Here is a 23,761-nt window from a genome sequence, read left to right on the forward strand (position 1 = left end):
CCAGAGCTGCTTCAGCCCTACTGTGGAGACCATGCACACAATGTCCAACCAGAGCAGCAAGCCTGAAAAGTTGAATGCTGGGGTGGGGGTGGGGAGACTTCCACCAAGGCTTAACCCAACAAGAGCCCCAGCGTGTGCATGGAGGACGGGATCACCCTGGGAAGCTTTGCAAAGTTGGTCGAGATGGTTGAACAGTGTTAGGAAGACACAGGACTGGGATGGAAGGACCAAGGGAGTCACCTTCACCCAAAGCAGCTGGTAGCAAGGCTAGAACATGAGCTGGAAACCCTGTACAATGACTACGAGATGGAGGAGACACCAGACCAAACCAACCAATACATGAAGCAAGCAATGCACCTCATGATGTAAGCCCTCCAAACCATGAAAACCTGAGATGCCCGGGCCTGTGCCACAGGAGATAAGAGAGGGCAAGAGGCAGATACTTGTGACAGAGTCCCCAGCCCCAGGATTGTCTACAGGCACCACTGAAGCCACAGTTGAGCCCATAGCCAGCCCTGAACCCTCCTCGGACAGACCCAGGGACGGTGAATGCTCTGTGTGCTGGTGGAAGGGGGTTCCCCACCTGGAATGAAAGGCACCCCCTTGGGCATCATGTTCAACGGGGACCAGCAACAGCTGCGGTTTTTCCTCACACAGGTGCTTACCTACATGAAAGAGTATGTGAGAGACCTTCCAATTAAAAGGGCAAGGGTTAAAGTCATCACCATAGCCTTGAGGGGACTGCTGCCCACTGGATGGTGACCCTCCACAACACAGATGCCCAAGAGCTTTGCAACCTCAACCGATTCATGATGGCACTGAGGTGGAGATTTGAAAACCCCCTTGCCAATAAAAAAATCCAGGGATCACATCAAAACTTTCAAGCAAGCTCACTGCCTGGTAGTTAAATACATAGTTTTGAGATCTGGCCAGACATGTGGACTGAGTGGAAGAAATACTGTTGTGGCTGCTGCAGCCACAGATTCTTTTGGGGGGGGCACTGGAGGCACTTCTTGTGCCAAAAGATACTGCGGCTGCAGGCTTCTTGCAGCGAAAATTACCGAAGCCACTCCACTTCTTGAATGTGCTGCCACTGCTGCCCTGTTTCATGCCCCAGCCACTCACACATACTCCATTGCCTGTTGTGCCACTCTGTTCAGACTTTCCCAGGCAAGTCGCTCAAGCCCAACAGCAGCAGGCAACAGTGTGCACATGCACGGCTACCACATGGAACAGGGTGGTTGTACATTCAAGAAGAGGAGTGGCTCTGGTTATTTTTGCTGCAAGAAGCCTGCAGCCACCACAGCTATTGGCGTGCAAAGCGCCTCTGGGTGCACCGAAAAAAGAGGAGGCAGCTGCAAGCATCTCACAACAAGGGGGGGAGATGTGGACTGATGGGAAGCCCAGTGGTAATGGCTCATTTCTGGCTTGCCTTCCTTGGCAGCCAGCCATGGGAGGAAGGTAAGGATGTGTCATGTGGTAAAGGGAGGGTGGGCAGCAGCTGTGGGGCAAGGCCAGAGCCAAGGACCAGGACCAGGTCAAGGTGGGCAGTGAGCAGGTGGTGAGCGACTAGAGCCGTAGAATGGCATATTCCCTGATCCAGTCAAGGCAGGAGGTGAATGGGTTGCGAGTGGGCAGCAGCTCTGGAGCAAAGCCAGAGCTGGGGAATGGCACATTCCTCAACCTGATTGAGGTGGGTGGCAACTTCAGGGCCTCAGGAATGGCACATTCCTGGGCCCCAGCCCCTGACCCAAGACAAAGGGCGAGCTGGCACCATGCATTGCTTACCTGTGATGAGCTGAGTGGGTGAGGCAGTTGGCAAGGCAATAAGCAGGGTTGTGTGATGAAGGTAACATATATAGAGTGGGGGTGGGTGCGCAGGGCAAATGGCCAGAATAGGCGAGTGGGAAGCAGCCAGAAGGGGTGGGTGGCGAGTGGCCAGAAGGGGTGAGTGGCGACCGGGTGACTGGGTGGGCGTGGGTGGGGCCAACCAGGGGTGGTTTTTACTGGTTCGGTGAACTGATTCAAATTGTCCCTACAAGTTCACCTGAACCGGTCCAAACCAGATGAATTTCATTCCTGCTCTTAGAACTGCTAATCCCAAGGTCGGGGAGACAAGTGGCACTTACTAGACTTGGGGTGCATCTGGTGCTTAATAAGTATCATGACCTGGCCAAGATGTTTAGCGAGATTGGGTTGGATGAACTCCCTCCCCAATGACCCAAGGACTGCGCCATCAAAATTGTCCCTGGAGCTAAGTTGCTAAACCAAAGTTATACCCCATGATGCCCTGGGAGCTACATGAACTGTGCAACTTTGTAGACATAAATTTGGAACATGGCTTCATCAAACCCATCAGTCCCAAATTCACTGTCCCAGAACTATTCTGTGGAAAAGAAAGATTACTCACTTTGCTTATGCGTGGATTATAGGGGTCTCAATGCAGTGTCCATCAGTGGTGGTTTTCAAAAAAATTTTTACTACCTATTCTGTAGGTGCGGCCTATTTTCAGGGCATGGCTTGGTGGTCATGTGACTGGCTGGGAGTGGCTTGGTGGTTGTGTGACCAGGTGATGATGGCCAACTTGTAAAATGTGGTAAAACTCACTTAACAATGCTCTTGGTTGGGGAATCGGGTCAACAGGCAGCAATGATTGGAAGGGAGAGAAATTTGGCTGTTGGGGCTCCTCCTCCACTCAGCTCCTGGGAGGGCTTAGGTGGTGGCAGTGGCGGCAGCTCCTGGGGAGTGAAGTCATAGTGGCCATTGTCTCCCCTGAGCTGCCCACCAAGTCTCTGAGGCATCTGTCATTTGCAGGAGTGTTGACTGTGATCTCAGAGCTTTGCAGGAGGAGGAGGGGCAGTGTAAAGCAGCACCACCTTAACCAAAGCCTCTGAGTAACTGGGAAAGAAAGTCGCACTTGGAACCTGTCATAAACCGCTACCGGACGGGGCCGAAGCCATGATGAGACAACGTGCAATCTCAAAGCTCTGAGATCACAGTCAACACTTTTATTACTGGTGGGTCCCAACGGACCTAAATATCCCGAAGAGATGTGAATAGGAAGATTACTTCTTGCTGATCTTGGGGATATGACAAAATCTCTGAAAAAAGCAAGAAAAGATCTTCAAGCCGGTAATAAAAATTCCAGTCAAGACTGACGAAGTCAAGGTGACCTCAGAATGGAACGATGTGGAAAAAGAGAGTGTTTTCAGCTGGTGAGAAACTTTTATTGTTTTAAAAAACGGATTGCCCATAAAACCTAAAACCCAACTTAAATCAAAGAATAGAAGAACTTTGTGGCGAATTTGATCTTTGTAATGGTTCTGGACAGAGGTTATCTTACTTTTTAAATGTTATTTACATGGATTGAATCTAAGCAAACCATTTTCAAATGGATGGATTAAGCTTTCTTCTTCTAACATTTCTTTGTGACTTTCTGCAAGATACAGATTGATTGTTTTGACTTCGGCATTGCAAGGTTTTACAGCCTGGCTGTTTGGCTTAAGGTCTGATAAGATTCCACAGCTGTCCCTTTGAAGTTTGTTTTCGCTTACAGAGAGCTTGTGAATGTATGTTTTAATCTTGCTGATCTTCTAAGAAAAAAATAACTGTGTATTAATATGGTGTACGCAGAGTCTTTGAATTTGCAAGGAATACTTTCAGAACTGCAAACATTATTAAATATAGAGGAGAAAAATGAGAGAAAATTGGAATATTTGGAGCATCTAACAATAAAATATGATGAAAAAACTGAGGATGTTTTTCAAATACAAAATAAGGGGATTGAAATTCAAAAAAACTGAAATGAAAGATGAATATAAAGAGATTAAACTTGTTGATATTCATGGCAATTGGTTTATTTCTGAAAAAAGAAAGAATGGAATATTGAAAGAGGAATTAAATGGAAAGAAAATTTATTTCAAAGGACAGGACATAGAAGAAGAAGAAAACATTAAAGAATCTATGGACTATGAAATACTATTTGCAAAATATTTGATAACACTGCTGATAATTAAAGACAAGCTGAATAAGGAAACAGAAAGAGGGCATCCAGACTACATGGGAGATATTACAAGCAAGGAGTTGCTAAGAGGAGTCCATACAGATTTGATCAAGAGGATGTTTGGAGGACTGGATCCACAAATGGCAGAAGACATTAGATTGTTTTGCTATTGGAAAGATACAGGTTGATAGATGGAAGAGTATAATTTAAAACTAGCTAAAGCTAGTTAAATTTAGTGACAATAGGTATAGTTAAATAACAATTGATAATTGTACACATTGTATACAATGTGTAGTGTTATGATAAGTAATAATTGGATATGGATATTGAATGATACCCGTGAAGGGAAGGCTAGAAATCCTTTTGGACTATATATAAAGGTTATTAATAATAATAACAATAAAAAGAACAAAATTAGACACAGCTAAGTTTTAATTATTAGGGGGGAAATGTTATGATATAGGATATAGTTAAATAAAGAAAGGATAATGATAATAAATTATATACATGTATGGATATAATATAAGGGAGTTGGATGTAAATGGTAAACAGGGATTTGGAAAGGAGGATTAGAAAATTTTGGTATTAAATATTATAGATGTTTAGCTAGAATAGAATATGAGGATTTAATGTTAATGGAGGTTTTTTTAAATAAATAAATGAAATGCCAGTATGTGGTTATGTATTAAATCTTGGTATATTTTATGATGAAGGATGTTTAAATAATCATAGTCAAATAAAAGTGGAGGTATGATGATGGTAATATAATAAATATCCAAGTTAAGATATTAGAGTTAATATGAATTATATTTGATGATGGTGGAAGAGATGCACAAAAGCCTTTTGTAATCAACTGATATAATTTCTACAGTATGTAAAGAAGGAGGATTTGTATGTTTGTTTTGAAAATAAAAATATATTTTAAAAAAACAACCAACACCCGAAAAGCATAGCTTTCTTTCCCAATTACCCAGAGGCTTTGGTTTAAGATGGTGCTGCTTTATGCTGCCCCTCCTCCTCCTCCTCCTGCACTAGATTTCTTTTCTTCCAGAATGGCAGGAGGAAAAAACCCACCTCACCTCTGAGCTCCAACACTGCAGCTCTGCCAGAAGGGTGGGGTGAGAAATGGGGGACTCCTGCTTGCCAGCAGGGAGTACTGGGTCTTGATTTCCTTGTGCAAGTATGGTAAGTGCATTCTCTCTCTCTCTCTCTCTCTCTCTCTCTCTCTCTCTTTCACTCTCTCTCTCTCTCTCCCTCTCACACACACACACACACACATCATTTCTCTCATGCCTGCCACTGACAGTGGTCAAAGAGAAGGAAGCACGGGGGCTTCTTCCAAAAGACGAGGAAGGAAGAGAAGCAAACAGAGGCTTAGGGCTGTTGGAAGACGTCCCCGTGCTTTCTTCTCTTTGACAACTGCTTCGCTTGCAGTGGGGTGAGGAAAAATCAGGGGGAAAGAAGGAAGTGAGGGGGCTTCTTCCAACAGCCAAGGAAGAAAGAGGAGCAGACAGAGGTTTCGGCTGTTGGAAGAAGCCCTCTTTGCCAGCCGTATCATTTGCAATGGGGTGGGGAGAATTCCATGGGTTAGAGCGGGGAGAAGGCTGATCTTCTGCTAGGGATGGCCTTTCTTCCCCCTATCACATGGATTTCTCCCCCCCCACCCCATTGCAAATAAGGCGGCTGTCAAAGAGAAGGAAGCACAGGGCTTCTTCCAACTGTCAAGTCCTCCGCTCTGACAAAGAAAGTGGGTAAGCAGGGCAAGCATGGTGCAAACAGGTGTGGTAACAGAGAGAGTGATGACTGGGTGGGCAGGAGGAGCAAGTGGGGGCAGGCCAGGGGAGAGACCGTACCAGTATGGGGCCTCCAGCTATAACGGTAAGCAAACGTATGCCCAATTTCTGCTACAGGTCTGGGCATACTGATGCTGACTGGTAGAAACCCACCACTAGTGTGCATGGAAAATGTGTACCCCTGCCCCTCATGAAGGACATGCTGACACACCTTCAAAGGGCAAGATTTTTTCCAAGTTGGACTTGCATGAAGCCTATTACTCGGTCAGAATTTGGGAGGGAGATTAATGGAAAATGGCTTTTAACTGTCCATTAGGGTGTTTCCAGTTTAATGTGCTCCCATTTGGGCTCCAAGGGCCCCCTGTGATATTCATGTTGATAAATGAGGTGTTGCATGAATACCTATATAAGAGTGTTTTGGTGCATCTGAATGACATTCTAATATATACTGAAACAAACTCTGAGCACATAAAGCTGGTCCGAGCAGTCCTGAAAAATTCTAATCTGCCAAACCATATATTAAATTTTCCAAGGGCAAATTTCACAAACAAAATAGATTATCTGGGATACTGGATCTTGCACCAAGGGCTAGAGATGGACCCAGAGAAAGTGCAAGCTGTGTTACAATGGGAGACTCCATGCACCCAAAAACAGCTACAAAGCTTCCTGGGATTTTCAAACTTCTATAGGCAATTCATCCTATCATTTGCTCAAATTGCCTTTCCTATCACTAGCTTGTTGAGGTCCAAGGAGATAGATAAGCCTAAACCTAGCCAACACTAAAAAGGGCTATGGAATGCCAAGCAGCATTTCAAAAGTTAAAACAGCTTTTCAAAGGTGAGCAGGTGCTAAAGCATCCAGACCCAGAAAAAACATTCATAATTCAGGCCAATGCCAGCAATGTGGCAGTTGGGGTTGTCCTACTCCAGGAAAATGAGAGGGTGGTCAATTATAGCCCTGTACATACACATAGAAAAAACTAACCAAAACCAAGCAGCATTGGGCAGTATGGGAGAAGGAAGCTTTTGCAGTTAGGTGAGCTCTCCTCACCTCGCAGCATTTCTTAGAAGGGAATAAATCCCATTCCAGGTGTGGACAGACCACAAGCATCTGGAAGCCCTAAAGACTCCAAGGAAGATGCCCCACAAACAAGTACATTGGGTCCAGTACTTCCAGTGATTTAACTTCACCCTCCGCTATTTAATGAGAGGGGAAAACGTCTTGGTAGATGCCTTGTCCAGACTACCTCAGTACAATAGTGCAAAGACAGAAATAGTTAAATCCATGCCTCCCACATTGCAATTAGCAGCTTGTGTCACCAGGAGACCACAAGTGAAAGGATAACACCACCACCTCAACTTTCAAACAAGTCCTAGAAATGGATGAGTGGTTTCTTAACCACAAACCGCTTGTTCTAGGCAAAATGGACTACTATGGGTGGAAGGAAAAGTATATGTCCCAGCCAATGAGAGACTAAAAACCATGCAAGCCTGCTATTACTCAAAACTGGTAGGATACTTCAGGTTTGTGAAGACACTGCACCTTTTGAAACAACAATTTTGGTAGTCATCTCTAAAAAAAAGACATTGAAAGCTATATTGCTTGTTGCCCCACTTGCGTTGCAGCAAAATGCAGGCAAGAAAAAATGCCTGGCCTTTTGGAACTGATAGCTGATCCTTCAGCACCCTGGAGAGAGATTTCCAGGGATTTAATTGTGGAATTCTCCAAGAGTGCCAGAAACACAGTCATTTCCAACCTATTTTCAAAGCAGGTCCACTTTATCCCATGCCAAAAGATCCCAATGGCAAAGACCCTAGCAAAACTGTACCTATTCCACATATATTGTTTCCATGGTGCGCCGTGTCGTATCATATCAGATCAAGGGGATCATTTCACTTCCAAATTCTGGAAAGCATTTTTAGACCTTTTAGGAACTGACCAGGGCCTTAGTTCTAGTCACCATCCTCAAACAAATGGAGTGATAGGATGAATTAACTCAGTTCTATAGCAGTACCTCCAATGCTTTATTAATTACCAGCAAGACAATTGAACAGACCTATTACTATTCATAGAGGTTGGTTACAACAATACCATGCACACCAGCATGGGGTTTCTCCATTCAAAGTAGCTACAGGTCAAGAATTCAATGCAATGCCTGAGCTGCCCATTACTGAGCCCACTATCCCCTCCTTGAAGGAGTGGATCAATCAATTAAGAACCACCTGGAAGTCTTAGACAAAGCAGTCTACAAATTGCAGGCAGATAAAAAGAGAGTGGAACCCAAACCATTTAAAACCAGACATTGGGTTTACCTATCCACTCATTCCTATAGTCCCTATAACCATCTAAGAAACTAGGACCAAAGTTTGTAGGGCCTTTCCCCATCACTCATATCATAAACCCGGACACAGTAGAACTGCAATTACCTAAATCATTACGACAAGTCTGTCCAATCTTCCACTACAAACTACTGAAACCAGAGGTGACCTTGCCTTTAAGGCCTATAGCTCCTTTCCTGCCACAACCTATCATGGTAGAGGGTGAGCAAAATTTTGAAATCAAAGAAATTCTAGATTCAAGGAAACACCATGGGGCCACCCAGTATGAATGGGTTCATAAAAAGCACATTAGAGCCCCAAAATTAATTAAACATTTCCACTAACTTTATCCTGACAATTCTAACTAATTGATCCTATTATTTTCTTTCCTCTTTGTTAGTTTCTTTGTCTCCAGGTGGAATTCTCCTTTTCTTAGGGGGGGGGAGGGAAGCAAGTCAGGTTCCATAGATCTCTATTGGGACACTGTCATTCTGTTGGAGGGGGGAGGCTTGGGGATGCTTTTGCATGGGGTTTTTCTTTATTCCTTTCTCTGCTTTGACTTCCTTCAGGTGTTCTTCTACCACTGTGGGTTGCTGATTCAGCTTCTTCATTTTCATTTTTGGGCATGCCCCAACAGCTTGGGCACCTGCTCCAACCTTGGAGATTGCCAGTGCTTCTCAAGCCAGACTTTCTCCCAGCCTCTTCTTTTCCTATGGGTCTCTCTCTATTGACATCGTTGCTCAAACCTTCTGGTAGGGTCCAGCCAGGTTATTGAAGTGAAAATTGGCTAAATGTCAACTATCCCACATGGTTCATACAGCAAATAAAGACTCCCGGGACAGGCAAATTATACCAAGAGTATCATTTATCAACATGGATAAGGAAGTAGCAAAGCCAATTCTAATAGTTTCACATACAAATATGATAGTTCCCATTTCCCCTGGTTTTCCCATTGTCACTTTACTCCATCCAATCAGTTCAGCTTGTTTGGGTAATTCACTCTCTGCCTAGCAGACTTTCTCAGCAACTGACCTTGGGTCTCTTTGCATTCCCCCACTCTTTATACCTCCCCTGAATTCCAATCTATTCCCTCCCCCCATTGTTCTTGTCCATCTGTGAGTGGGATTTGCAAAGCAAGCCAAGCTTCAGTCATGACACTATGCACTAATGGAAGTTGTCAATAATTTGCATCCACTTTTAAGAAAGACACTGGATGATTGTTTGAACAGTGGATATGGTCTTCAATGGATTGATTATTTATTGGACAATCTAGTTCAGTGTTTTTCAACCACTGTTCCGCGGCACACTAGTGTGCCGTGACATAGTGTAAGGTGTGCCGTGGGAAAATTACTTTATATATAGTCAATATAGGCACAGAGTTAAATTTTTTAAACATTTTCTAATGGTGGTGTGCCTCGTGATTTTTTTCATGAAAAAAGTGTGCCTTTGCACAAAAAAGGTTGAAAAACACTGATCTAGTTGTCCATTATCTAAAAATGCTAAGTATGTAAAAATTAACAGTGTCTAAAGAGAAATTAGAGATTTGTTCTGAAATATTTGTGCATCCAAAGTATACACTGAATAAATCTAAGGATCCAGATACAAATGTCCAGACAGCAATATGTTTGAAAGCATTTGTTTTTCTGTGGGATGCAAAGGAATGGCTGATTTCTTTCACTGCAGCCAGTGAAAGCAGATTTCATTCTCTGAAATGATATTTTAGTTCCTCACCCATTGAACATTCACTTACTTGACAGGGATCAGATTCCAAATCCAGGTGTCTGGAAAGTTTGTTCTAGGTTTGGCTTTCTCTTCCTTCTTGGAGACTGAATCATGAGCTTCTGGAATTGTATTGGCTACTGAAAAAGCCACTGGGTCGCCTCCTGTAAGTAAAATAGATCCCTGGGGATGAGAGAGTGGAGGCCATGACAAGAGGGTGGTTACTGACAATCTGTCAAACACAAATTTTATGCTTTCCCAGAGGTAAAATAGGTGAGCATTTAACTTCCTGAAGTTGTTTCTTTTTTTGCATAATGGTCTGAAACTATTCCAAAATTTTTAGGGTGTCCACATCACAGGGCAAGAAGGCCACTTCATGTACCTGCCCAGCTATTTAAACCAGGACTCTCTTTTTTTCCCCTCAGGGCACAAGTCTTTGCTTTTCTTTCAAAATGAGAAGAAAGGATAACTTTGAAAGTGGCCTGGAGGAACCTCACTTGTTTGCTTTAAGATAAATGGAGGCTTCATAATAAGAAAGGTCATTGTGGCAACCACTTCTGGAATAGGCAATGCGTCCTTAACCATCCATGGCAGCCATTTTGTCAGTGTTCAGCCCAAAATCCAGGTTCTTGCCCCATTCTCCCAATACTACTTACTGTCAATCTAGGGAACTGAAATTTCAGTCAGATCACCTAAAGTTCTTTAACAACATTGTTTATTTTAGCTATTGATGCAGCTGTAGCTGGGATCCATTGTCTCTCTTTCTACAGTGCATTTTAGAAAGAAACTTGCCAAATAATGGCTATGAATCTTACGGTATGGAGTGGAATCTGCATGGTAAATCCTTCTCTGAAAATCTGGCAGCTCACAGGATACTGGTTTCTTAACTCTGGTGTTGGTGATAACTTTCAAACCCAGGTCCTATAAACATTATGAAACAAACAAACAAACAAAAACAAAACAAAACAAAATGAAGGTCAGTTTGAAAATGAGATACAATAGAAGGACAATTTTGGGAAGCAAAAATATTTCCTGCATATCTGGCAGGGAATCATCACAAAGTGTTCTCAATAATATTGCATACAGGTAATCCTCAACTTAGAACAGTTCATCTAGTGACCACTCAAATTTATATCACTGAAAAAAGTGACTTATGACCATATTTCACCCATATGACTGTTGCAGCATCCCCATAGTCATGTGATCAAAATTCAGACACTTGACAACTGACTCACATTTATGACCTTAGTGATTGATCACCTTTTTGCAACCTTCTAACAAACAAAGTCAATGGGGAAGCTAGATTTACTTAACAACTATGCTACTAATTTAACAGTAATGTATGGTTACTAATAATACACATACCGTATTTTTGGAGTATAAGGTGCACGTTTCCCCCCCTAAAAGATTGTGAAAATGTTGGTGTGTCTTATATATCAAATACAGTCATTTTTGGTCTGCTGAAGCCCCGCCCCGCATCCCATTTTTGTGAAAAATGGGCAAAAAATGGGGGTGTTTTTGCCTTATCCCAGCCCTGCTGAAGCCTGCAGAGTGCTCCTGGGGGCCGGGGACAATTTTTTTTCTTACTTGCCTCTTTGAAATCTTGGTGCATCTTATACACCAAAATCAAAAATTCATAGGGTTATCAGTGCATGTAACATAGATATTTGTGTGGATAAGATTATCACACCTGCTGTCAAGCAAAACCAAGCATTTAATAGTGAGCGCCATACCATGTGCATGAATCATACAAGTGGCAAGAAAATAGGGGCAGTCAGGCATAACACAGATTATCTAGACAGTAAACACAGGGTCAATGAAAATGGACTCAAATGTCTACACCAATGCACAGAGTATGTGGAATAAACAGGGTGAATTAGAAATTCAAGTAAATGAGGGCAGATATAATATTGTTGCCATTACAGAAACATGGTGGGATGAAACCCACAAATACAACTAGAAGGATTTAAATTATTTAAAAGAAATAGACCAAATAAAAGAGGCAGTGGAGTTGCATTATATATAAGAAATAACTACATCTCTACAGAAATAGAGCACAACAGTGTTGAGATCTATCTTGAATGCATTTGGGTCAATATTAAAGGTTGGGGGGAAAATGTCATTGCCATAGGTCTATACTATAGGCCACCCAACCAAACAGAGGAAGTAGATGAACTTTTTGCTAGTCAGCTAACTAAGGTACTTTATGTAGGAAGCACACCACAGTAGCAATGAGGGATTTTAACTACCCTGACATCAACTGGGAAACAAACTCTGCACCAAGTGGAAAATCCAACAGGTTCCTAACAAACCTAGCAGACAACTTTGTTTCCCAAAAAGTAGAAGTATTTTTCCTTCTTCCATTTTTCCTCATTTTTTGTATCTATGGATAAAGAATCACTTTCTTTTCAATGCTCGGTTGGATTTTACCTTTTAACATTTTTTCTCTCAAGTCGGAACAAAGCAAGGGATAAAAGCAGAGGAAAAAGAAGTAACACTGTCACCTAGAGGCTGGAGGCTTGGAAACACTACTTCTTTGAACATTTAATATCTCAAAGTCCTTGATTTTGTTTATTGAAAGTGATGGTGGGAAGAGCACAATTTGTTTATATGAGTGTATCAGTAGTTGGACTGGAGTAAAGAGAAAGCCTTGACTTGAAAGATTACAGTGAATTTGTTTGAAACCTAGCAATAAGCCTTGAATGTTTTAGTGCCAGTACTTACAACCTGGAAAAATAATGCAACATGAAGAAGAAAAGGAATTAATATTGCAAATAATTATGCTAGAAATTCAAAAAGTACAGAGAACATTGAAAAGAGACTTGAGGTTATAGAATAAAGAACAGAAAGAATGGCAGGAAGAGTTGAGAATATTTACAAAACGATGATGAAATTTGAGGATACTCAAAAAATTGCAGAAAAAAATGAACAAAGTGATAAGAAAATTGTTGACATTGACAGCAAACTGAGAGCAGAGGGAAATGATACGTATGGAATATTGAAAGGAGAGGTCAACAAACTGGAACTCTATTTCAGACTTCAAAACATGGAAGAAGAAAACGGAGAAAATCTGGCAGAAATAATGAGAGTAATTTTGGCTGAAGCACCAGTGATAACTAAAGACAAGCTGATGGAAGGAACAGATGGAGGGTTTTGAGTCTTTACAAGATATGCAATGAGCAACAAGTTGCCAAGAGAAGTACACATAATACTTATTAAGAAAACAATTAGAATTCAGATTTTACAAATGGCAAGAGATATTGGACTGCACTACTACTGGAAGGATACAGGATATTGAAATGAAATATTACAAATAAAAATTAACAATGATAATAATGCATTTATATATACTAGATTGATAATATGAAATTCTATATAAACTGTAAGTGAGGACTATGGAGATGATGTTGAAAAGCTTTATTACAAAAGATAAACCATTCTATATAGTATAGAATATAAAGATGTATTATCATTGGATGATTTCAGGATGATATAATGAAATGCCATAATATAAATTTACTTTAAATTTAGTATACTTCACATAAAAAGGATATAATAATAGCTATACTCAATGAATCCTTAATAATCATAATAATTGTATACATATATATATATATATTAGATTGATGATATGAATAATGGAATGTGCTGAAATGAGTAAGTTGATAAATGAAATTAGAGAACAAGAAGATAAACAATTTTATAGGATATGGGATTTATTTTATCAGTGGTCAGATAAAAAAAAACCAAAACCATGGAATTGGAAATTATTAGAGAATATTACCAATACCAAAATAATCAAATGATTTAGAATAGGATATAAAAATACTTTATTATTGGATATATTGAAAATGATGTAATGAATTATTATAATATAAATGAACCCATATTTAGACTATCTCATTTAAAATGAAGAAATAATAGTGATAGTCAAACAAATGAAGTACTATAATAATATACAAATATATTTGATTGACAATACGTGACTTTATATAAAGTTTAAGTGATGACTATGGAAAGGATGCACAAAAACCTTGTAACCAATCAACACACTGTACGCAATGGAAGATGTCTTTTATGTTATATGTTTTGTTTGTCTATGTTTGTTTAAAAATTAAAAAAAAACAGTTGGCACTCTTAAATAAGCTTTCAAGCTTATTTTCCTTTATACAAATTTACTATAATACTCCAAGATTTAAATGTGTTATTAGCTTTTTATATAAATAGTTCCAGCATTTTAAAATGTCTTTCCAATGCCCAACTCGTGTCCAATTTAAAAATCCAATCTTCTGTATTTTAGAAGTTTTTTATTTTCTTCCTTTAATTTTTTTTCTTCCATTTCACAGTTATAAGATTTTACTCAAAAATAGCTGCCACTTTAAAAGTAATTATGAGTCTCTCTTTCCTGAATAATCTTTTGGGGGTTATACTTAGAATTAAAAAGGATCCTTCTCACCCAGTTCCAAACACTGTTCACCAAATCTACCCCAGCACTCTTCTTGGCTGTTAAGCTGTGTCTGGCTTTATGACAGCCATCTTAGGCTGTCTCTTCTCTCGAGGTGGAATAGAAGAAAAATGCCCTGGGGCTTTGCAGGAGAGTTACAATCTCCCCTGGAACCTCACAGGATGCTCTTCCTTAGCTTCACCACCACCCCTACAAGGAGTTTTTGGCTTTTTTAAAAAAAGCCCATGAACAAGCAGAAGCCAGTACAGGGGATGGAGCGGTGGGTTCCAGAGGTGGGTTCCTACCAGTTTGCACCTATTCGGTAGAACCGGTTCATCAAATCTACTGAACTGGTTAGAAGAGATTCCACCAGTGGATCTGGAAAGCAGGCCACACCTACAGAAGAGGTTCCAATTTTTTTTGAAACCCACCACTGGTCCTTGGATATGATTATTCTACCCTATCATGCTCATATTTATAAAACTCAGTGCCTCTGTGAAAGGTATGGATGACTACTGCGTTTGTGGTGCAATCAGAACATTGCGTGTGTTTAAGTTGTTTTAACGCAAACCAAAGATGCCTTTTAAAAAACAAGTTTACATCATATTCTTATGCATGCCAGTGCTGTGTGTGAGGTAATTTAAGGTGGTTCTGACAAGTGTCATTGGCATCTTCATATCTGGTCACATGGGTGGCAAGCCACTCCCATCTGGTCACATGGGTGGCAAGCCACTCCCACAAAGGAGGCCACACCCACAGAGTAGGTTCGAACAATTTTTGAAACCCACCCGGGTCTGCAGCAAAGGCACTTGGTGGCTCCCGCGATGCAAAGTGCCCGTCTCCACAAGAAAGAAGCGAGGGCGGAGGAAGAAGGCGGGGCTTAGCAGTGAGAAGATGGAGTTTCAGGCTACTCCTGAAATTCCTCTATACCGAAGGATTTTTGGACGGGTTCTTTGAACCCCAGCTGTCCCGGAGACGACAGTGAAGGTGAGGAGAGACCCATGACCTCAGAGATACCCGCAAATCTCTGGGGGGGGGTATTAACTCCTCGTGCCTATTCCTTTCTGGATTAGCTGCGTGCTAACTGAAACTGCAGGTTGCCCCTAAGAATGCTAGAAGTGATGTCATCTGGTAAGCTGATTTTATTATCCAAGAGAGACTGTTCGCGTTAAAAATTTAAGATAACTGAAACCAAAGAACAAGGAAATTTAGCGGCGACTTGGCTTTTTCTAATAGATTTATGGCTGGTGGTTACTTTACTTTTTAAATGCTTCAAGAAACTCCTCGACACCCTCCCCCCTCTGAATCTCCTTAAGTGGATCGTAAAATTTATTTTCTACTAATTAGCCTGTTACGATTCGACACTTTTATTACTTTACTACTCGGCTTTGTTTACAATCACAGCCTGTGAGAGACTAAGAAGTCTGTGGAAAAAAAAAAGAGTTTGCAATTTTTAACTGCGACACACATCATGGCGTCCCAAAATACCTCTAAGATTTCATTTCAGAGACTTTTTTCCGCATGTAAAGGACTCTTTGATTCTTACCAAACACTGGAAGGAAATTGGATCATTTGATTTTAAAATATGAAGCAAAAACTGAGATTGTTGAATGTTTAAATGCTCCTGAAATACAAACGGAAAATGTGAGAAATGGTGTCTGGTCTATCTCAGAGGAAGAAAGGAGTGGGGAAGCTATAAAGAAGATTCATTTAAAAAGACAGAGTGCAGGAGGAATGGAAAATCCACCCTTGAGAATTAAAGTTAATTTGGAAAATTTTACAAGCCCAGGACAACATTATTATTTCATCAATGGCATCCAGAGTTCAAAGGTGCCAAAATATCTCTGTCTGGATTTGATTATGAAAACATTTGGTAAACTTATCCAACGCGTGGCAATTGGCTGGAGAAGATCTTGCTATTGGAGAGACACTGGCTGATAGATGGAAAACGTAATTTAAAATCTAGCTAAATCTGATTACCTTAATGTGTAATAGATATAGCTGAATAATGACTGATATGGATAGTAATATATATAATTTGGAACTGGCTGATAGATTGAAGAATACAATTGAAAACTTGTTAAATCTAATTGCTTTTTCTTGTAACAGATATAGTTGAATAATAATTGATATTGATAGTAATGTATAAAATGTGGAGCTGATATGATAACTAACAATTGGAAGATTATACATAAAGAGTATTAACTATAATAATTATCACTATTAAAAAATTAAATAAAATACATACAATCAAATGTTAATCAATACTGGGAAAATGTTATGATATATGATATAATTAAATATTATGGATATCCAGCTAAAATAGGATATGAGGATTTGATGATAATAGAGGATTTTACAAATAAGTAAATGAAATGTCAGCATGTGTTATGGATTAATTATGTAATGCATAGCTAAGGATGAGGGATGTTTAAATAACCATAGGTACCGTATTTTCACGACTATAAGCCGCACTGAAAATCCTAAAATTTGATCAAAAACCGGCAGTGCGGCTTATAACCCGGTGCGCTTTATATATGGAAAAAGATCGAAAATCTCTCCCTCCCGATTTTACGCTCAAACTTGAAACTCGCAAGCGAATGACCGCGAGCAGGCACGCACACATCCCTTGGGTCTCTCCCTCCCTCCTTAGCCGGGAGGCACCAAACTGCGCCCAGCCATCCTCACTTCGTCCTGGTTAAGGGTGGGAGTGTCTGAGACGCCGCTGGGAGAATGTCCACTTCGGGTTGCCGGGACAGCAAATTTCAAGGAAAAACGCAGCTGCTGGAATCGGTGCACCACCGAAAGTTCTCTGGTCTGGCTGCACCCGAGCTGGTGAAGCGCCCTTGCGATCGGAGCAATCGCGCGGCTCACCTGCACTGGCTGTCTCCCTGGCGATAGGCGGGTGGTTGCGAGCACTCCATCAGCTTGGGTGCAGCCTGACCGGAGCCCTTTCTCTTCTCAGAAATGTCTTCTCAGTGGAGCTATAGCAGCCTGCATGCCCCTTTCAGGTACTTTGACCCCCCCCCCGGGAGGCAGGGGGCCAGCCAGAGGGGCATAAAGGGAGCCGCAGCTTCTCTGTGAATGGAGGGGAAAGAGTTCGGCTTCTCTCTGCCATTTAAAGGCTGCAGCAGGGAGAATCCCAACTTTTTTCCTCTCCCTCCATTCAGAACGAAACTGCTCCAGCCTCCCCCACCCCCACGTTGCCCAGTAACCCTAACCTTCGCGCTCTTCTCCGCGTTCTCCTCGGGACTGCAATAGATGTCCAGAAGCAGCTTTTGGGGCTAATGGGGATTGGATTTCCAGCTCGATAGCCCCTGCCGCTTCTGGACGTCTATTGCAGTTGTGAGGAGCCGAGGAGAGTGTGGAGAAGAGCGCGAAGGTTCTTGGCGCTCCGGGAAGCGGGAGAGGCACGCGGTTTGGTTTATCCTCCCTGGATGTCGCAGTAGCAGCCCCAAACTCACCGATCTCAGTGTTTTTCGCATCGGGGTGTGCTGCAAGAAGGAATGAGTGAAGAGTGAAGACCTTTTCCAGCCAGCGCAAAGGACTCCCCCGGACTTTTTTTGCTGAGCACAGGGCGACGGGCCCGCACCTCCACCACCAGCAATCCGGAAAGGTCTTCACTCACTCTCTCTTGCAGCATGCCCCGATGTGAAAAACACAGAGATCAGTGTGCTTGGGGCTGCTGCTGCGACGTCCAGGGAGGATAAACCAAGCCGTGCGCCTCTCCCAGCTGCTTTCGCGGCTTCCTGGAGCGCTAAGAACCTTCGCGCTCTTCTCCGCTCCTCGCGACTGCAACAGATGTCCAGAAGCGTCGGGAAACGTGCGGCTTATAACCCGGTGCGCTTTATATATGGAAAAAGTTTGAAAAATTAACGTTAACTGATACTGCGGCTTATAATCCGGTGCGGCTTTTGGTCGTGAAAATACGGTAATTAAAACTGGAGATATAATGATTTTGATATGGTAAATATTCGAGTTGAGATATTTGAATTAATATGAGTTAATGGAAGAGAAGCACCAAAGCATGTTGTAACCAGTTGATATACTTCTCTTTTTTTTTCTTATGATAGACACCTGTGTTCTGTTTTGTTTTCCTGCCTTGTCTTTTGTCGTTTTTGTCTTTTTTTGTATTATTTTTATTTTTTATTTTATTTTTTATTTTTTATCGGTCCTCTTTCTTTTCCTTTCTTTCTTTTTTTTTTTTTTATTCCTTTCTCCCCCACTGGAGTGGGCAGAGATTGTTCAAGATTATTACTTTCATCAATATTCCTAAATAATAATTACAGTTAAATGAAAATGGATATATAATAATGCTTTAGTTAATATGAGTTATGTTGATTGACTGTGGAGGAGATGTACCAAAACTTATCTGTAATTGATTGATACATTTTCTACAGATGTAAAGAAAGATGTGTACCTGTTTTAAACTAAAATTAAAAAACATTTATTAAAAAAAAAAGAAGAAAGAAGCGAGGGCCTCTCCCGCCTGGCTCTTGCAAGAAAACCCCTGGCTAAGCGTTTTATGGCTGGCTGAAATGCGCGGACATTTCCAGCCACCCACAGGGCTAACGGCTGCCCAGCTGCCGCCGGAGAGCAGCCCCCGGTGCCATTCTTGGCATGTTTTTCTCTGCGTAAAGTGGAGATGGGAGGGGGACTAGGAGGGAAGGGATCGCTCCTTGGGAGTCTATCTAGCCAGCAGCCCCAGGAGACACCCCCCCCCAGAGAAGAATTGGAGCCACCAAAGCTCCCACACCCACCCATCTTTGGGATGCAAGAGACGGCAAGGCTCTCGTGCAGTCTCTTCTGACAAGAGCAAGCCTCCTCCTTCTTCCCGACTCCTCCCTCCTCTGAAGCGCACCCTCCGAAATAACCCACCCAACATAAGCATGCTCAACTGCAACAAGGCATGATTCGCTGCTCCCAGATCAGGAGGCGGGAGAATCAGTGCCTCCTTTGCATATGAAATTTTTCGCTTTTTAACCCTTGCTTAACTTTTAACAGGCGAAAAAATCCTTATGCAAAGGAGGCCCATAGTTCTCTTGCCTCCTCCTATAGTTAACACTAAGCAGACTCAAAGTCACTGTGACTTGGAATCTGGTAGCAACTACCTTGGCTTTAATTATTTTTTAAAAATTCTTTAAAATTCTTTCCTTTTCCTCAGGAGACTGGTGAGACCCCACCTCCCCTGCCTCTAGTGACTGCACATCCCTGCAATATGATTATTCAAAGCCAAAGTATTAAGACTTTTGCTGAATGGCACATAATACACTAATAGGAAATGAGAGGGGAGAGAAGGAAGGAAGGAGGGAGCTGGAATGAGATGGAGGTATGTCTGTCTGTGTGTGTGTAGAGTGGGGGAATTACAGAGGGAGGAGAATGTGTGCATGCACACATGCCTATTTGAGAGGTGGTGGGGAAATTTTATAAGCTTCTGGAGTGAATCCCTTTCCAATTATTTGTCTCCAAAGGTGTGCGCACAAGTGCCTCGGTCCATCCATTACTTCCACTCACCTCCATCCCCCTCCCCCTTTCCCCACTGCTTTGATAAAATCAACAGGAGAATCGCTGGGGCTTTGACAAGGAAGGAAGTGGGTTTGTGTCAGTGGTGGATTTTTAGGGGAACTGAGTGTGGGAACTCAAAGTCCAGCCACCCCCTCCCCCCATTAAAAAGGAAGGAAATGAAGGAGCTGGAAATGAGATGGAAGAAAGGAAAGTGGAGGGAGATGGAAGGAAGGAAGAATTGCATCTGGCCCCAAATAATTTTTAGGAAGGGGGGGAGGGGGGAAGGAGAAAGGAAATATTCTAATGCATTATTACTAGTATGTTTATTAAGAAGATACATTCAAATATTAAGAACTGAAAACCTTTCTTTTCTTTCCTTCCTTCCTTCCTTCCTTCTTCCTTCCTTTTTTCTTCCTTCTTTCCTTTCTCTACTATATTGTTTTGCTCATTTCTACATTCTTAAAAAAATCCCTAAATTATCTAAATGGGATCATTTATAGTCAAGTTAATGAATCTGAGCTAAAGCTTTTGTCACGGAGTACAATCAGTTTTGAACAAGACTTCTAGAGGTCCTTTAGATGTGATTTCTAAAATGTGTGTGAGAGAGAGAGGAAAGAAAGAAAGAGAGAGAGAGAGAAAGGAAGAAAGAGGAAGGAAGGGAGAGAAAGAGAAAGCAGAGGAAGGATGGACTGCTAACCCTGGCAATAGACATGGCTTTAGAAGATGCTTTGAAACAGCACAGCAATCTAGTGCTGGAAAGGATCTCGGAGGTCGTCTAGTCCAACCCCCAGCCCCAGCAGGAAACCTTATATCATCTGGATTATTTTGGTGCCTCTAACAGAAAGGAAAATTGCCAGAAGGAGAAGAAGTTTACTAAGACAAGGCTTCCATGCAGAGGAAGGCAGAGATAGCAATTACTCAACATTCTTTCCCCTGGGAACCAAGGTCATGTGTGCAGGTGGTTGGGAGGTGGAGACTGGGCTCATCCATCATCTGGACTGTACGCTGATTGGACCATGTGACTGATTCCTTGGGTGGGTAGTGACAAATGTTTAGTTTTAATTAAGGAGAAAACCAGCAGAAACTTTAGAGCCAGTTTTCCCCAGCATTGTGCCAATATGGCATACCCTAATAAAATTTTCTTTGGGGAAACCTCAGGCATCGGAGTTCTTTCATTCAGGGATATGTTAGTTGGGATCCTGAAAGGGGGAAGGGAGGGGGAAGTAGATAGCTAGGATTCAGTCAAAACAAAAAGCTTTCTTGTGAGTACCAAGGTCATTGAAACAGGTGGCTTTTAAAAGAAGAGAAGAGCCTGCCTTCCATTTTCATTGTACATGATCGGTGACACCTGGGAGGGGGAAGGTTGATTGCTTGGTAAATGCTCAAAAGACTATTTGCCAAAACCCAGCATTTCCCTCCCTAAATACTGAATTGCTTTCCATAACCCTACAACCTAATTTTCCCAGAACTTCTTTTTAAACATGTCTTGTGATTTATTTCACTATTTAGAATCGTTAATGTGTCCTACTCATGGAACTCCAATCAATACCAAAACAGTGTAGGTTTTGGAGGAAGCTGTTTTCATTGCAAATGTCACTTACCTTGAACAGACTGTAAACATCAGCCTGACTTTGAAACCAGGGAGCTATCAAACTCCTTTTTTGCCTTTCACTATTTGAAGGAAGACAAGGATAGGGCTCAAAATCTTCCAAATAAAAGTGAAATCCTCTTGCATTCATGGCTTCAAGGGAATGGTAAGGTGACTTATACACCTGAAAGCAGAGAGAATTGGCATAAACAAAAGCAAACCAGAACAAAGCAATGTTTAGAATGATAACCATAATATCTATAGAAGTCTGATTCCTGGTAGCATTTGCACATGATTCAGAAATAAGTAACCATCTCATCAAAATTTCAAAGCAGGACCACCCACCCATACATTTGTTTCCACATTGAAACATCCCTAGATATCTGAGCAAATTTTTAAAAATGCAGTACACTGTTCCAGTCATACAATTTAGCCAATTTGGAATGTATGTTTTTATCTTAGAAATTAAGATCCTAACCTTTACATCAGTAAGGACATTAAAAATATATGAAAAATATTTGCAATAATGTTTTGAAAAGTGCAACTGTAACATCACTTTCCTCGATCGGGAGAGCTTTCTCTAGTTATTTTTTTTAGTGTCAGAGACATTGAGTGAAATGTCTCTGTGAAAACTTCTAATTAATATTAAAATGAGATACTTATCTCAAGATGCTTATAATTTCATTTACTTTAATTTACACGCACACACACGGCTTGCTTTTTTTTACTGCTTCATGAGGAAAGGAAGAATTCATTGATCAGAGGAAAGGGCTGTGTTTCCTTACTAATTCTGGTGTCAGAGTTTCGTTTGTCTGCAAAAGAACACTCTTGTCCACAGCATGGATGGAGCACAGAGCACCAGGAGCAGCTTCTATGTGCAGATTGACCTTTGCCCCTGGAAGTTCTTCCTGCTTAGAGAAGTCCAATGTCACCTATTGATGGGGATACAAGAGATAAATAATGCAAGGAAACCTCCAAGAATGATGGATAATTTAGGATACTAGAAAAAAGAGAATTAGTATTATTTTTTCTTTGGGACTACATATTTGGTTCAGAACAAATCTGGATTGATTTATTCTAAATTAATTTGTTTTCTTGGCTATCCATTATAATATCTATGCAATAATATCTATGCAACACAAGAACAAAACATTACAAAATACACCAATATTTTGATTCCCAACCTCATGGAACTGTTAAACTTTAGCTTCTCTACCTACTTTCAGTCTATACCAACAAGTCATAGGAATTCCTGTGGGATCCCCATCTTAAGATGCATATCAGAAACAGTGATGCTATACCTAGAAATCAAACCCAAAATGTAGAACAGCTATGCCCAACAACACATAACTAGTACTAGTGTCATTGACAGCACTTAGTACTGAGTTGAAAGCTCGTTTCGTTTTGTTTCATTTATTGGTTTTGTATGCCGCCCACTCCCGAAGGACTCCGGGCGGCTCCCAATAAACAGGGGAGGGGATAAATAAGACAATACAAACAATATTAAAAATACACAACAGTCACAATTGAAACGGGGCTGGAAACTTCAACAGCCCACAGCCTGCCGGAACAGCCAGGACTTAGTAGCTTTACGGAAGGCCGGGAGGGTAGCAAGGGTCCGGATCTCCACGGGGAGCTCGTTCCAAAGCTCAATATATCCTTTTGTTTTTATCCCTATTTAGAATAGTAGACAACAATCTTCTGACTGAAAATATCCATTCCAATTTAATGATGCCTGTCAATCTGTAGCAATTCATTTAATCTTTCACTGTGCTGAGCTTTCCCATTCTTCAGGCTTCTTACATTCCATACACACACTGTAATTCTATCTTTGCAGTTTCAAATCTTCTTCTTCCAACATAGCAACATCACTAACTAGACAAAGATGTTAATCTCACTGCATTATATCTAACACTAGTATTCCAAAAGATCCTCAGCTCTTCCTCAGTATTACACTGAGGGCTTTCAAACTTGAACGGTCCATCATCTTGCATGTTATACTGTCATCCAAATTGCTTTTTGCTAATGTATAGGAGAGATTTACCATTTCTTTCTTCCCCACTGTATGAAATGACATGTTTCCAATTGTCACTGAAGTGACCACCTTCCTCCAGCATCTTCCTGTATGTCTGCTGCTCAAGGAAATTCCTGCTTGCTTTAGTGGGGAAGAGGTGTAGCTGGGATGATTTACATACTTGCTAGGATTATATATTGTTAGGCACTTTGATATTCTACACCTTCTCTTCTTGCTAGGATGAGGCATCATTCCTTTTATGGATCTCTATTATTATACAGGTCTCTTGGGTTTTTAAAAAATTGAAAATCAATTCAACCAGAGACAAAAATTAATCTGAAACGTGGCCATATGTACAAATTAGTAATGCCCATATC

General features: G+C 41.4%; 1 protein-coding gene across 1 annotated transcript in view; it reads right to left on the bottom strand.

Moving 5' to 3' along the window:
• Positions 1 to 23,761, bottom strand: part of LOC106544568 (alpha-2-macroglobulin-like protein 1) — a 102,357-nt gene that overhangs the window by 30,993 nt on the left and 47,603 nt on the right. Inside the window, exons 16-19 of the mRNA XM_087716570.1 lie at positions 22,156 to 22,302; positions 21,384 to 21,554; positions 10,649 to 10,754; positions 9,865 to 9,997 (exon numbers count right to left, since the gene is read on the bottom strand). Coding sequence (XP_087572696.1) covers positions 9,865 to 9,997; positions 10,649 to 10,754; positions 21,384 to 21,554; positions 22,156 to 22,302 — 557 coding nt within the window. The remainder of the gene's footprint in view (positions 1 to 9,864; positions 9,998 to 10,648; positions 10,755 to 21,383; positions 21,555 to 22,155; positions 22,303 to 23,761) is intronic.

This window comes from Thamnophis sirtalis, unplaced genomic scaffold (assembly GCF_051295495.1).
Source record: "Thamnophis sirtalis isolate CommonGarterSnake01/CBP01778 unplaced genomic scaffold, rThaSir2_p1.2 scaffold_5, whole genome shotgun sequence".
In the NCBI taxonomy this organism is placed as follows: domain Eukaryota; kingdom Metazoa; phylum Chordata; class Lepidosauria; order Squamata; family Natricidae; genus Thamnophis; species Thamnophis sirtalis.